General features: G+C 34.4%; 3 protein-coding genes across 3 annotated transcripts; 2 read left to right on the top strand and 1 right to left on the bottom strand.

The window, feature by feature from the left end:
* Positions 1-3: 3 nt before the first annotated feature.
* Positions 4-1,852, bottom strand: LOC116341957 (probable cytochrome P450 9f2). Its single transcript, XM_031769393.1, has 4 exons — positions 1,592-1,852; positions 814-1,531; positions 360-758; positions 4-300 (listed from the first exon to the last, which is right to left on the bottom strand). Exons 1-4 carry the CDS (start codon positions 1,849-1,851, stop codon positions 115-117), a joined length of 1,563 nt encoding a protein of 520 aa, XP_031625253.1. The 5' UTR covers position 1,852; the 3' UTR covers positions 4-114.
* Positions 1,853-3,416: 1,564 nt separating this feature from the next.
* On the top strand, positions 3,417-5,632 carry LOC116341998 (esterase E4). Its single transcript, XM_031769456.1, has 7 exons — positions 3,417-3,695; positions 3,752-4,220; positions 4,283-4,431; positions 4,496-4,709; positions 4,777-4,955; positions 5,029-5,300; positions 5,368-5,632. Exons 1-7 carry the CDS (start codon positions 3,468-3,470, stop codon positions 5,576-5,578), a joined length of 1,722 nt encoding a protein of 573 aa, XP_031625316.1. The 5' UTR covers positions 3,417-3,467; the 3' UTR covers positions 5,579-5,632.
* Positions 5,633-8,358: 2,726 nt separating this feature from the next.
* LOC116342063 (carbohydrate sulfotransferase 5-like) lies at positions 8,359-10,552 on the top strand. Its single transcript, XM_031769547.1, has 2 exons — positions 8,359-9,029; positions 9,158-10,552. The coding sequence occupies exons 1-2, from the start codon at positions 8,525-8,527 to the stop codon at positions 10,072-10,074; spliced, it is 1,422 nt and encodes a 473-aa protein (XP_031625407.1). The 5' UTR covers positions 8,359-8,524; the 3' UTR covers positions 10,075-10,552.
* The last annotated feature ends 1,664 nt before the right edge of the window (positions 10,553-12,216 follow it).

Here is a 12,216-nt window from a genome sequence, read left to right on the forward strand (position 1 = left end):
ATGAAAAAGATAAAATTCTCAACGATTAAATAATATAAATATGAGTAAAAACAATGAAGACACTTTTTCTTTATTTCAACGAAGAAGTTTTCGCACATGTTCTGTCTTTTTTTCTTATTTCCTTCGTTTGATCGATAGCACCACACCATTTTTCGGGCTCAATCCAAATGGAGACGATTTTATTTTCATTGGTATTTCAGTTTGTTCCGTACTTCTAAACGTAAAATGACTCAGCATGTAATAAATAATCAATTTGACTTCCATCAGCGCAAATCTACCGCCAATACAACTCCTCGGTCCCTGCAAATCAATCATTAAATCTCAAAAGCAAACAATCATAAATTGGATTTATAGCTCACCATTCCGAAGGGCACGTAATGGCCTTGTTCAATATTTTTTCGATTTTCATCGCTAAAACGGTTCGGATCAAAGACCTCTGGTTGTGAAAAGTACTTTTCATTGTGATGAAAGCAGTATATCGGGATCCAAATGTGATCGCCTTTCTCAATGTGTACATCAACCTTTTCGCCGTCGGTCAAATGAAAGCGTTTCGAACAAAGACGATCAATAAGTACGGCTGGCGAGTGAAGACGAAGACATTCGTTGACAATCATATCCAAATATTTCATTTTCTTTAAAACATCATAGGTGATCGATGCATCGCCCAATGTCTTTTCAACCTCTTCAATGTCACTGATAAGTCGATCTTGAATATTTGGATTGAGTGCCAATTCATAAGTAACGGCGGTCAAAACCCACTGCAAATGATAAACAAATCAATTAAATCAATCACAAAATGTACCTATCGCTTACCATTGTTGTATCAAACCCAGCCAAGAAAAAGACAAACGCCTGCGAAATAATTTCGTCATCTGACCAAATAGATCCGCGTTTTGCATTCACCAACAAATCAATTAAATCGGGTCGAATGATATTGTTCTCACGCCGTGCTTCAATATTTTGCAACACCAAATTCGAAAACACTTTTCGTATATTGCGATCAACAAATTCAATATGTAACTTTTCGAATAGCCATGGAAATGCACGCAAACACCAAATTTTCATAAATGATTTTAGCGAATTTAAATGCTGCAATTTGCAACCGGTTTCGAAAAATTCATTGTGTCGATCAATCAACGAATTTATTTTCAATCCAAATGCACATGATGCAATGGTGTCATTTGTAACACGCGAATAAAAATCGGTTATTTCAATAGAAGCTTCATCATCAACAGTGGTAAAACGTGTTTCAAGCAAATAGTTTCTCGCCTCAGCTGCACAATCTCTAACCAAATCGAACATGTGACGCATTTTGGAACCGGTAAAGGCTGGTGTTAACGTGGCTCTCATTTTGCGCCACTTTTCGCCACGCATCAAAAACAATGTGTTGCCCATCAATGAATCCATTTGTGGCTCAATAATAAAGCGATGGTCAACGAAAGAGTCGAAATTTTTGATCGCAATTTGTTTATACAGCTCAGGATCACGAAGTACATAAATGGGACGCATGAAATTGAAGAAACCCGATAGCCTAAAATAATACTTAAGATACTTTTATTTTGAATCAACTGACTGAATGTCAAAAACTCACTTTTCGTCCGGGAAGTCATTATACAGGTTCTTAACAAATTCAATTAAATCAATTTTCTTTGTGAAAAACTCACGCGAATTGCCAAAAAATAAAGCTGGCTTTAATGCTGTAACTCCACGTTTCACAAAGTATCCATCGTTTTGAGTTGCCCATTTGTAAATTATAAAAACTGTAACAACCATTCCAACGAAAATATAAATGGGCAGACCAACTAAATCCATCGTCGAATTCAAGCACGCGAATTTTTCAAACAGCTCCATTTCGAATTCTTTAGTCGAATGACAACTTTTTGCGCAGTGGTTCCTTATATTCATAACGTAACGAGCGCGATAAAGATCCAATTTGGAATTTATGAATGCAAAATTAACGGTAGACTTGAATATAATTTAAAATTGATCTAAAAATCGATTGGGTCAAGATTTTGTGAACTATCTGAACTGCCAAAATGATTATCATCTTGAGACACTATTTTCACATTGAACGCATTTTTACCTTTTCATATTATTATTTTGACGAATGCGTAAATGAATGAATAGCGCCAAGTAAAAAAGGTGAAAAGTTTATTTCTTATTAACATCATCATTTGAATGGAAAACGTATTTCAAAGACGCTCGACGTGATTGCAATCACTTTTGGCGACTCAAAGTCTTGACATTCAAGTCATTTGTTTTCTTACTGTCTGGGATATTGCCGATTGTTTGCACTGAAGCAAAAACGCAAAAAAAAAACATGAATCGACATATTCAGTATCATTCCAGTGATCGTTGTGAATCACACAATTTTGTACCGTATAAACTGACACTAAGACCGTATCGGATGGCTTTACTTTGTTGAGATTTGAACATCAAACCCATATTTCAATATTTGAAAACAGATACGCGTTTGATACTCAAGTTTGCTTTACAGTCAGCGTCTAAATCAGGGATTATTCTTCCAGAAGGAGAGCGCTGAGGAGGTGGAAAATGTTTTTTTTTAACCAAATAAGATATTTTTCCGATAAAAATGAAAAAAAAGTCGCGTTTTGATTGAAAAAACACTTTTCCTCCTCAGCACTCTCCCTCCTTCTCATCTTCAGAATAAAAAACCGCGATCGAAAGTTATATCAACTGAATTTTTTTATGCGATGCTATTAAAAAAAGAATAAAACATATACTAATCGAGTTGTTTTTGCTTTGAAACGATGTAAATACATGAAAACCGTTTGAAATTCATTCTGAGTCTGTTCAATCCTTCACTTCGACATTTAAATTAATCATTGAATGTGATAAGTGGTTGCAAATGAATTGTTACTGTTGTTGAAATGTGTATCACGTTTCATGAGATTTTGTTATCGCCTGACCCGTGTGTCAATCGATGCGAAACATCGCGTGTGGTTGTCTCCGTAATAAATTGTAGTGAATGCTAAAAGGAGCAAAAGGAGAAACAAACTGCGAAAATTAATAAATTTCAAGTGATAGATATTAGTATTCAAATTGATCGTGTTGTAATGGTATTCGACTATTGTATTGATCACAAACGGAAAATTACAAATTAATTCAATTAAGTTGGAATAGGTTCAATGTTGTTTTGACTTATAATATGTATATTGACCGTGGGCCATTGGAAGTTTCATTGATAGTGATATTCAATCATATTCAATACATGTTGTATTGTTTACTTGAAAAAATAATGTCGTTACATTGTTGTTGTATTTGTTGTAGATTGTTATCTGTATGTGAATCAATACGTAGTTTGTTTTGAAGTACGTGTTAATAGCTGATAACCATTTAAAATATTGATTATGATTGAACCAAATCTCAATCAATACTTTGTGTTGTTCCGTTGATATTAGACGTTTATAAGAATTGTCAAAAAGTGTTTAAACACGTAAAAAATTATGAATCACAATAGATTTTGGAATTTAATATTTCCGATTCTACTTTTATTCGCGGCGAATGAATTTCGAAAAGCGATTTTTAACTTTTGGGATGCAACGCCAACAGTTACAATCATTGGTCTTGGTAAAATTCGTGGGAAATATGTGAGACTCAATTCGGGTGAATCGTTGTATAGTTTTCGGGGTATTCGATATGCCCAAGCGCCAATAAATGAGCTGCGATTTCAGGTAAATTCTAAACAAAATATGTACAATAATTTCTAATGAAAAAATGAAATTGACAGGCACCGGTGCCAGTAAATCCATGGAATGGAACATTCAATGCAATTCGAGACTCACCAAAATGCTCGCAACCAGTTATAAGTGCAGCTGAAATATCAGAAGATTGCTTGCGTTTGAATGTGTTCACGAAAAATGTATCGAGTATTGCAAATAGGCCGGTGATTGTCTTCATCCATCCAGGGGGATTTTATCAATCTTCCGGGCGAAGTGATGAATTCGGACCGGAATACTTAATTCGACGTGATATTGTTCTGGTTACGATTAATTATCGATTGGGAATTCTAGGATTTTTAAGCACGGGAACTAAGGAGGCTCCCGGAAACAATGGATTGAAAGATCAGATTTTGGCATTACGTTGGGTTAACGATCACATTCAATCATTTGGCGGTGATCCAAATTCAATCACATTAATGGGATATGGCGCAGGGGCCATAAGTGTCACGCTACATATGGTTTCACCCATGTCAAAAGGTTAAAAACGCGTTTGGACAAAATTAAGCGCAACAGAAAATTCATTTTTGTATCCCAAGCAGGTCTATTCCACAAAGCCGTTGTAATGAGCGGAGCTTTTACGGGACAGTGGGATATACCAACAAACCAATTGACTTTGGTGAAAAAACAAGCTAGATTATTGAATTGTCCCGATCACAGCACTATAAATATGTTAAAGTGTTTAAAACAGGTAAGTGCTTCTGGCAACATAGCTGTTGAACATTATCCAATTGAATGCGTTTCATCCATTTAAGAAAAACATAGCTGATATTGGCAATAGTTTAAAGGACATGTTCGAATTCGGTTCGGGGAATCCAATTTTATTGTGGAAGCCAGTGGTTGAACCTGATTTTGGCCAAGAACGTTTTCTAACCGAAAATCCGACAAAATTAATTGAAAGAGGCGATTTTGCTCGTGTTCCAATTTTGGCTGGCCTCACAAAGCTTGAACTCTTGCAATCGGCCATCAGTAAGCAATGGAGTAATTTAATTTCACAGCATAATTTTTTTGTACATCATTTTTGTTTAAATTTCAGCTGTGATACAGAATGAAACTCTTCGAACTGAAGTGAATGACAATTTTTCGAAATGGGCACCAATCTGTTTTTTGTATGAACGAGATACGCTCAATTCACAGTATATTTCGGAGCAATTAAGACATCATTTTTTAAAAGAACCAGTTGAGGACCATAGATCACTATTGAATTTGAACCAAGTAAGGAAGAATTCGTTTGATTTAATATTAAAATTCATTAACGTTGTGTGTAATTTCTGTTTGATTTATTTAGTTGTTTGCGGATGGTGCCGTCGGATTTGCAATGTATCGCTTCGTTAAATTAGCTAGTGCCTTTACACCAGTTTATTATTATCAATTTAATCATGCTACTCGCTACAGTCATACGTATCATCCAAGTGATAAGCCAGTTGGTGCTGTTCATTACGATGATTTATTATATTTATTTGTGAATGTGAGAAAAACGCCACTTTTTACTGAAGGTGATCCTGAGTATGTGACGGTTCAACGTTTAACTCGATTCCTATCCGAATTTGCGGGGACTGGGTAAGTTTTTACGAAACAGATATTGTATTTTTTGGCTTTTACATTGATTTCTAACATTCTTTTGCAGAAATCCGAATTCAAACACAGATCGATATTTACAGAACCTCATTTGGAGTCAAATGCATATTGAACAGTTCAACTATTTAGACATCAATGACTACCCCACAATGAAAGATCATTTGAACATTGATCGTTATAAAATATGGAGTCGACTCTTTTCTAATATTGACGATAATGGTGCTGAAAAATTCACAGAAGAAGATGAAATAATACTCTGAAATACCCAAATAATATTTTAAATAAATACCAAGACTTTTGTTTCTACCACTGGAGAACGGATTTTAAAATTAACCCCAATGGGAGGAAATGACAGCAAATTTTAAAATTGGCGCGCTGTTTAGTTTCGATTTGAGTTGTTAAATAACATTGACGTCCCCTTTGAAATTGGTGGTGCCACCGTCGGCTCAATGAGACTTGAAGTCTTCACATCCTGTCATTGATTATCCCCTTACAAATTGTGGACCATTTTTTAGTTAATTAAAAAGTGAATACCAAAGGGTCATATGGAAACAAAAACTATTCATCTTATTAACGGCTACAGCTTTAGCCAACGATGGCATCTAACTATCTGAGACTATTCATCTCACTTCGTTTACGACATAGAACAAAATTCCAAAATCAGGGGGGATCATGAAAACTCACACCCCAAAATTCATTCGATATATTTTGAACTTGATCGAGAGTCGAGCGCTATCCATATAAATACATTGTGACGTCACACATCTTACACAGAAACGACATCTTTGTAAAACAGACTAACTACAATGTAAAAGTATAGCGAGAGGGGAAGGGAGTAAATAAAAAGGGGAAAGAGATACGTTTGATTTACATTGTAGTTAGTCGGTTATTAATAGATGGCGTTTATATAGTGTGCCCTTATTGCGCTTGACTCTCGAACTTGATAAATATTTCATGTTGCGCATATACCGTCAACCCATTGTCTAGGGGACATTCATACTAGAAAAACTAGTGAAACTAGCAGCAACTAGCAGCGACTAGCAAACACTAGCGTATTATAGTCCAAAGCAAATGAATTGAGGCATGTAAAATATATTGTAGCATGCGTAAGTCGCTTGCAAACGAACCAAGTGAATAGCGGAGACGCACGAAAACGAAGTGAGTGAATAGCGACAACGAACGTTGTTATCCGTTGCCGCAATACACTCACTTCGTTATCGTGCGTCTCCGCTATTCACTTGGTTCGTTTACAAGCGACTTAAGCATTACTGTTGTTTCTTTTATGTATCATACGATACGTCTAGGTAATTTCAAAACACTAGAAAAACTAGCAGCTACTAGCAGCACTAGTGTACTCACTAGTAATACTAGTAAGCGATTAGCGAATACGTAAGTAAAACTAGCTTACTAGAATTCCTACGAATGTCCCCTAGCCCATTGTACTGATTGTTTTACTTTTAAAAACGACAAACTAAAACTACATGTAAAAATAGGTTTTATTAGAAGTACGATATATTTTTGTTTGTAAATTTATCGCAAATAACCTCACAAAGTTAAATGAAATTTCTTTTTATTTAAATCTTTTTAAAATTCATTTATTTTAATGTGTGCACCGTATAATGCTGATATATGTTCTAAAGTAAAATAGTCATGGGGTCAATCACGAAATTCTAGTGCGTCTAGTTTTTGATAAAATTTCACTAGAAAACTAGAAAATTCTAGTGCGTGAAGTTGGTTCTCAGTAGTTTTTCATATAAATTATATGGCCTTCGGTGTAAAGTTGGCTTCGTTTGTGACGTCAATCTTCGCACTAGATTTACTAGTTTTTCTAGTATTCACTAGCGTGATTCGCCCCATGAAAATAGTATTGCATGTTTAAAAACTTAATTTCCAGTTGTTTAGCTGAAGAAAACAAGAAATGCCTTCACTTCTGAAATTTTAATAACACAACAAAACTTATAAAAATTCCAAATTATTTATCCAATACACTATGTGTAATGCGTGTAATTTTATTGATCAATAGAACTTTTCACGAAACATAAATTATGTCTTATTATACTGCAGGCAGTAATCTTTTTGAAAACATTGTGATTATCAAAATGAATAAATGTGAAAACGAGCAAAACATTGATGAGTAACAAAGGTCTGAATGATATCGCACAACGACAAATGAAATTGAGTAAAATTTTGAAGTAGAATATCCCTATAAATATTTTTAGACGAATCTTTATATCACATCAATTGAACAATTGTACGAATGTTGATGTTATATGAATTGCTTCGTTTTTATCATTATTTATTACAGTCGAAATTTTGTAAGGCGTATAGCAACAATACATGTCAATAATAAAATTTATCTCACTTCGAATTATCATTTTTAATTCTTTGCGCATGAAACTAATTAAAAGGTGTGAGTTCCATTTTCAATCTGATGAATTTTATATGCATGATCATATTTGCGTGCTGTGCTGATGGCAAATTTAGAGTCTCTGCAACGCCGTCCAACTTTGACAACAAATACGAAAAACTGATTGATGTTTAGACGAGCTCAATTTAAAAAATGTTTCTGACCCTTCAGGGGTCCGCTGACATACTGAGCAATATTAATCAAAGTCGTAGAAAGAAGTTGTTTTCGTATAAAAATTCTTAGAAATTTTCCATAAAAAATGATTTTATGGATTGGGCTTAGAAATCCAAAAAAATCGAGTACAAACAAACCAAAAATGATTTTAAAGCATAAATAAATTATGTCCTTGGTCGGCAGCATCAATGGTCTATTGTTTAATAACAATTCGTAGCTTTAAAAGTTCTGTGGATTTAGGTAATTTGTTTTTGTTTCGAAATAGTCCCAGATGGAGTTATATTCGTTTCGTTTAGCTTTTCGCTACGTGTTCTTGGCTTGGATATTATTTTATTTGGCTGTAAATGAAAATGTTCATGAGTATTATTTAAGTTTATGGTTAATTTATTTGACTATATTTCAATTTACATGAGACAATGAGGAACCATCAAATATTAAGAAGTGTAGTTCTCATCAAAAGAGGTGATGAGGTGGCTGAATTGTTAATATTTGTTAAAAATCGTTTCTGTAAATTTGATCCAGTTTTTCTTTTGCAGTTTGCGTGAAGTTTGTATGCAATTTGGTTCAAAGTCCTCTACTTCAAGAACCAAAATCTGTATATAATTTGTAAAATTATCGATTTAAAATGTTGTTATCAACTCGAAGGGGATGTGGATTTAATTCGGTGAAATTATCGTTACGTGTCATCATTGTGTTATGTATTCTATTGATTTATGTTAGTAGTCGAATCTTGCTGTCTTCATTCTCATCAGCTTTGCCTGATAAAATTGAGCCAAACTTCAGAATCGACAATTCCTATCAAAAATACAATCATCAACATGATAATGCAGACGATATTATTGATAATATTATTGCCAACGACCGTAACATTGTGGATATTTTGGAATATAATGAGAGCATGAGTACAAATTATACCGCGCAAATCTCGCAGTATCAATCCGAATCAGGAACCACGGTTACAAATACCACAACCGCCGCACCTACTAAAAAGCCTCCAAGCATGGAAGACATGATTATTGATACACAACGACAGAAAATTGCAGCAGAAATGAATGATTTCAATTTTACTGAAGAAATGATTGGTCTGTCTTCCCTAACACCAGAAACTAATGGACGGCAAATTCATAATAGTGAGTTTGAATTGAATAATGTCAGTGCTAATTTACGATTTCATTCAACAATCCATTTTAGCTGGTGACATAAAACTTGTTCATTTTAATGCTTTTGTTGATAACTTTACGCTCTTTTTTCTTTCTAGTCATTATATCGACATGGAGATCTGGTTCTACGTTTCTTGGTGACATTTTGAATGCAATACCCGGCACTTTTTACCATTTTGAGCCATTAGCGCACTTTTTGACAGCTCAGATTCGTGGCCCACCTAAATCAACTGACGCAATTAATACAATCAGTGAATTGTTGAAGTGTAACTATACCGGACTTCAACAATATCTCAGACATTCAAAAGAATCAGGTAATCAATTCCTCCGTGCTCACACGGTACCACTGTGGAATAGCTGCAAACCGCACGAGAATTTATGCTGGGATCCAAACTTTCTAAATTCATTCTGTCGCCTGTTTCCGATTCAAACAATGAAAATAGTACGATTACGTGCCGCATTTGCAGAGTCTCTTTTTAAAGATCCAGCATTAAATGTGAAGGTTGTGTTATTGATTCGTGATCCTAGAGGAACAATGGCATCACGTAAGCCTCATTCCTGGTGCGACAGGCCAGACTGTAATACTTCTGCAGAGTTATGTAAAGACCTGGTAGACGATTTTAAATCGGCGAAAATCTTAATAAACAAATATCCATCACAGTTTAAAGCAATACGATACGAAGATTTATCATTGAATCCATTCAATATGACAAAAGAAATTTTTAACTTTTACGGAATGCCATTCGATCAGAATATTGATAATTATTTGGATTTACATACACGTACAAGAGATGGTGGCGACTATTCAACATTTCGAGACTCAAAAACAGTACCATTTCTTTGGACGCGCAGTTCTACTTGGGCCGAAGTGCAACGAATCCAAAGTTACTGTGCCAAAGCAATGTCAGTATGGGGCTATAAATTGATCGACAATAAAAAAGAACTAAATTCCACAATGTTTAATCCCTTACTACAAAATCCATTTGCATACGACGCTGATTTTGCTGCTACATAATTTTATCTTTTTGTATTATAATTTATTCTTTTATTTTTAAAATGTTCATTTAAGTTTTCAATTTAAAAAAAAAAACGTATACACATTTTTATCATAGATATGCTCTAGACGAAAGGTGGTGTTAGATGGAATTGTTGTTGTTTATTAAAATTATTTTAATCTTGACGTATTCAACTATCAAGGTTAAAATCAAAGGGCAAGCGCAATTTGGACATATACTTATAACACCATCTACGTAAAACACGCTGCCTACAATGTAAATCAAACGTATATCTGTTTCTCCTTCTTCTTCATCTCCTTCCCCTCGCTATACTTTTACATTGTAGTAAGCCTGTTTTACACAGATGGTGTTTTTCTGTAAGATATGCGACGTCACAATACAATCATATTGACTGCGCTCATCTCTCGGTTAAAATCGAAATTCAAATTTGTTTGTATTTTTAACTAATTGTTGTTGAGTCAAAGAAAAACAAATAAAATTGAAGTAAATATTGAAACTGTAACAAACTGTTCTGATTGTATGAATTGACGTCATTTGTTATCTATAAATTTTGCCATTTATAACAAACACGAATTGTTGAACATTCTTATTTCTCTCTCTGTTACGATGAGAAAAATCGTATGATTTACAACCAGTGATTTTCAATTGGATAGCTGAGCATTTTGGCTGAGAAAACAAAGAATCGCACAAGCGTTCACTATATACGTTGAATGTGCACAGTGTGTTTGCATGTATGGAATTGGCATTCGGAAGGACTACATGTAAACAAGTCAATGTGCAAATGTGTGCAACAACATTATGGCACGCGTCTGAATGTTTTTAGAATGCAATTAAACCAACAACAGACACCTTTTAAGAATCTTGTTATCCAATGTTGCTATAGCGACTCAAATGATAAGTGGATCGAATAATTCGATTCGAATTCGATGAAGAAATTAAAAAATTTCGTAAATCATGTTTATGTGATTTCATGATTGCATGGTACGTCAGAGTTCTATTTTGAAACAACAGCTTTTATTGGAATCTGATGTCAATGAACCCAATTCGTATATTTTTTTCTTAAATTTTTTTTACTCATAAATTGAGAACTATCTAAGGTTTTTCCTATGTGGATAGGGTTCCGAAGGTTTGAATGCTATGCTCAGTTATTATGGATATTTTGATTTGGACTGTTTTCATGAAATTTACTACAAGCTTCTCGTTAAAGTGGGCGAAATCTTGGCAGAAATCATTTAAACCATTCAACATTGCAAAAGAAATTTAACATTTTTCTGTACGAAAGCTGGAGTAATTTTAGATATACATACGCGTGCGTAGGTAACGAGCTTTCCATATTTTGCAACTCCCGAATGAAAACATTCGATGCGAATTTCGAAAAAATGTTTTATTTAGACTATAGTGACGCATTCTCTATATTTCAAAACTTCAGTCCAGTACTGTGTAACCGGCGAATAATTGCAATAAAAAATACACGTCGATGAAAGCAATAAAAATGTTACAAAAATAAATTAATATCCATTATCATTGAAGTGATCAATCACCAGAAGCAGTTCAAGCACTGCACTTTGAATTTGAGTGGTGAAGTGTGTAAGGCTTTTGTGCAAAGTGGGTAAAGAAAATAATTAATAAAAAAAAAAAAATCTGATAAATAATGTTACTACCGACTCGAGTTTCACGTCAATTGAATTCGGTGAATATATCGCTACGTGTCATCACTGTTTCATGTATTCTTTTGATCTATGTCGGTAGTTTATTCTTATTGTCCCCATTCTCATCAACACTGCCCGACGAATTACCTAGCGAAAACAACAGTTCTCAGGAACAACACTATTATACAGACAATAATAATAATATTTGCATAGACATTGAGAATGTATATCGAATAGAAAGCAATGATATCATGAACCCAGACAATATCGAGCAATACTCACAGCAGCAATCCGAATCAGAAGCTAACGTTACAAACAACACAACCACCCAATCTATTCCATTGACTAAAAGCATTGAAGACATTCTAAATGAACAACGACAACGAATTGCTGCATCAAAAATGCAAGATTTAAAGTATGCTGATCAAACAACCGGGACATCTGTCCCCACACCAGCAACAAATGGAAAACCAATTCAAAGTGGTGAGTTTC

The sequence above is a fragment of the Contarinia nasturtii genome, unplaced genomic scaffold (assembly GCF_009176525.2).
Source record: "Contarinia nasturtii isolate CC-2019 unplaced genomic scaffold, AAFC_CNas_1.1 Cnas_scaffold_810, whole genome shotgun sequence".
Classification (NCBI taxonomy): Eukaryota; Metazoa; Arthropoda; class Insecta; order Diptera; family Cecidomyiidae; genus Contarinia; species Contarinia nasturtii.

Coding starts and splice junctions, on each gene's coding strand:
- LOC116341957 (XM_031769393.1), bottom strand. CDS start 1,851: ATGGAGCTGTTTGAAAAATTCGCGTGCTTGAATTCGACGATGGATTTA. Junction 1,532..1,591: donor AATGACTTCCCGGACGAAAA/GTGAGTTTTTGA, acceptor GTATTATTTTAG/GCTATCGGGTTTCTTCAATT. Junction 301..359: donor ATTACGTGCCCTTCGGAATG/GTGAGCTATAAA, acceptor ATTGATTTGCAG/GGACCGAGGAGTTGTATTGG.
- LOC116341998 (XM_031769456.1), top strand. CDS start 3,468: ATGAATCACAATAGATTTTGGAATTTAATATTTCCGATTCTACTTTTA. Junction 4,432..4,495: donor TGTTAAAGTGTTTAAAACAG/GTAAGTGCTTCT, acceptor CATCCATTTAAG/AAAAACATAGCTGATATTGG. Junction 4,710..4,776: donor ACTCTTGCAATCGGCCATCA/GTAAGCAATGGA, acceptor TTTAAATTTCAG/CTGTGATACAGAATGAAACT.
- LOC116342063 (XM_031769547.1), top strand. CDS start 8,525: ATGTTGTTATCAACTCGAAGGGGATGTGGATTTAATTCGGTGAAATTA. Junction 9,030..9,157: donor TGGACGGCAAATTCATAATA/GTGAGTTTGAAT, acceptor TTTTCTTTCTAG/TCATTATATCGACATGGAGA.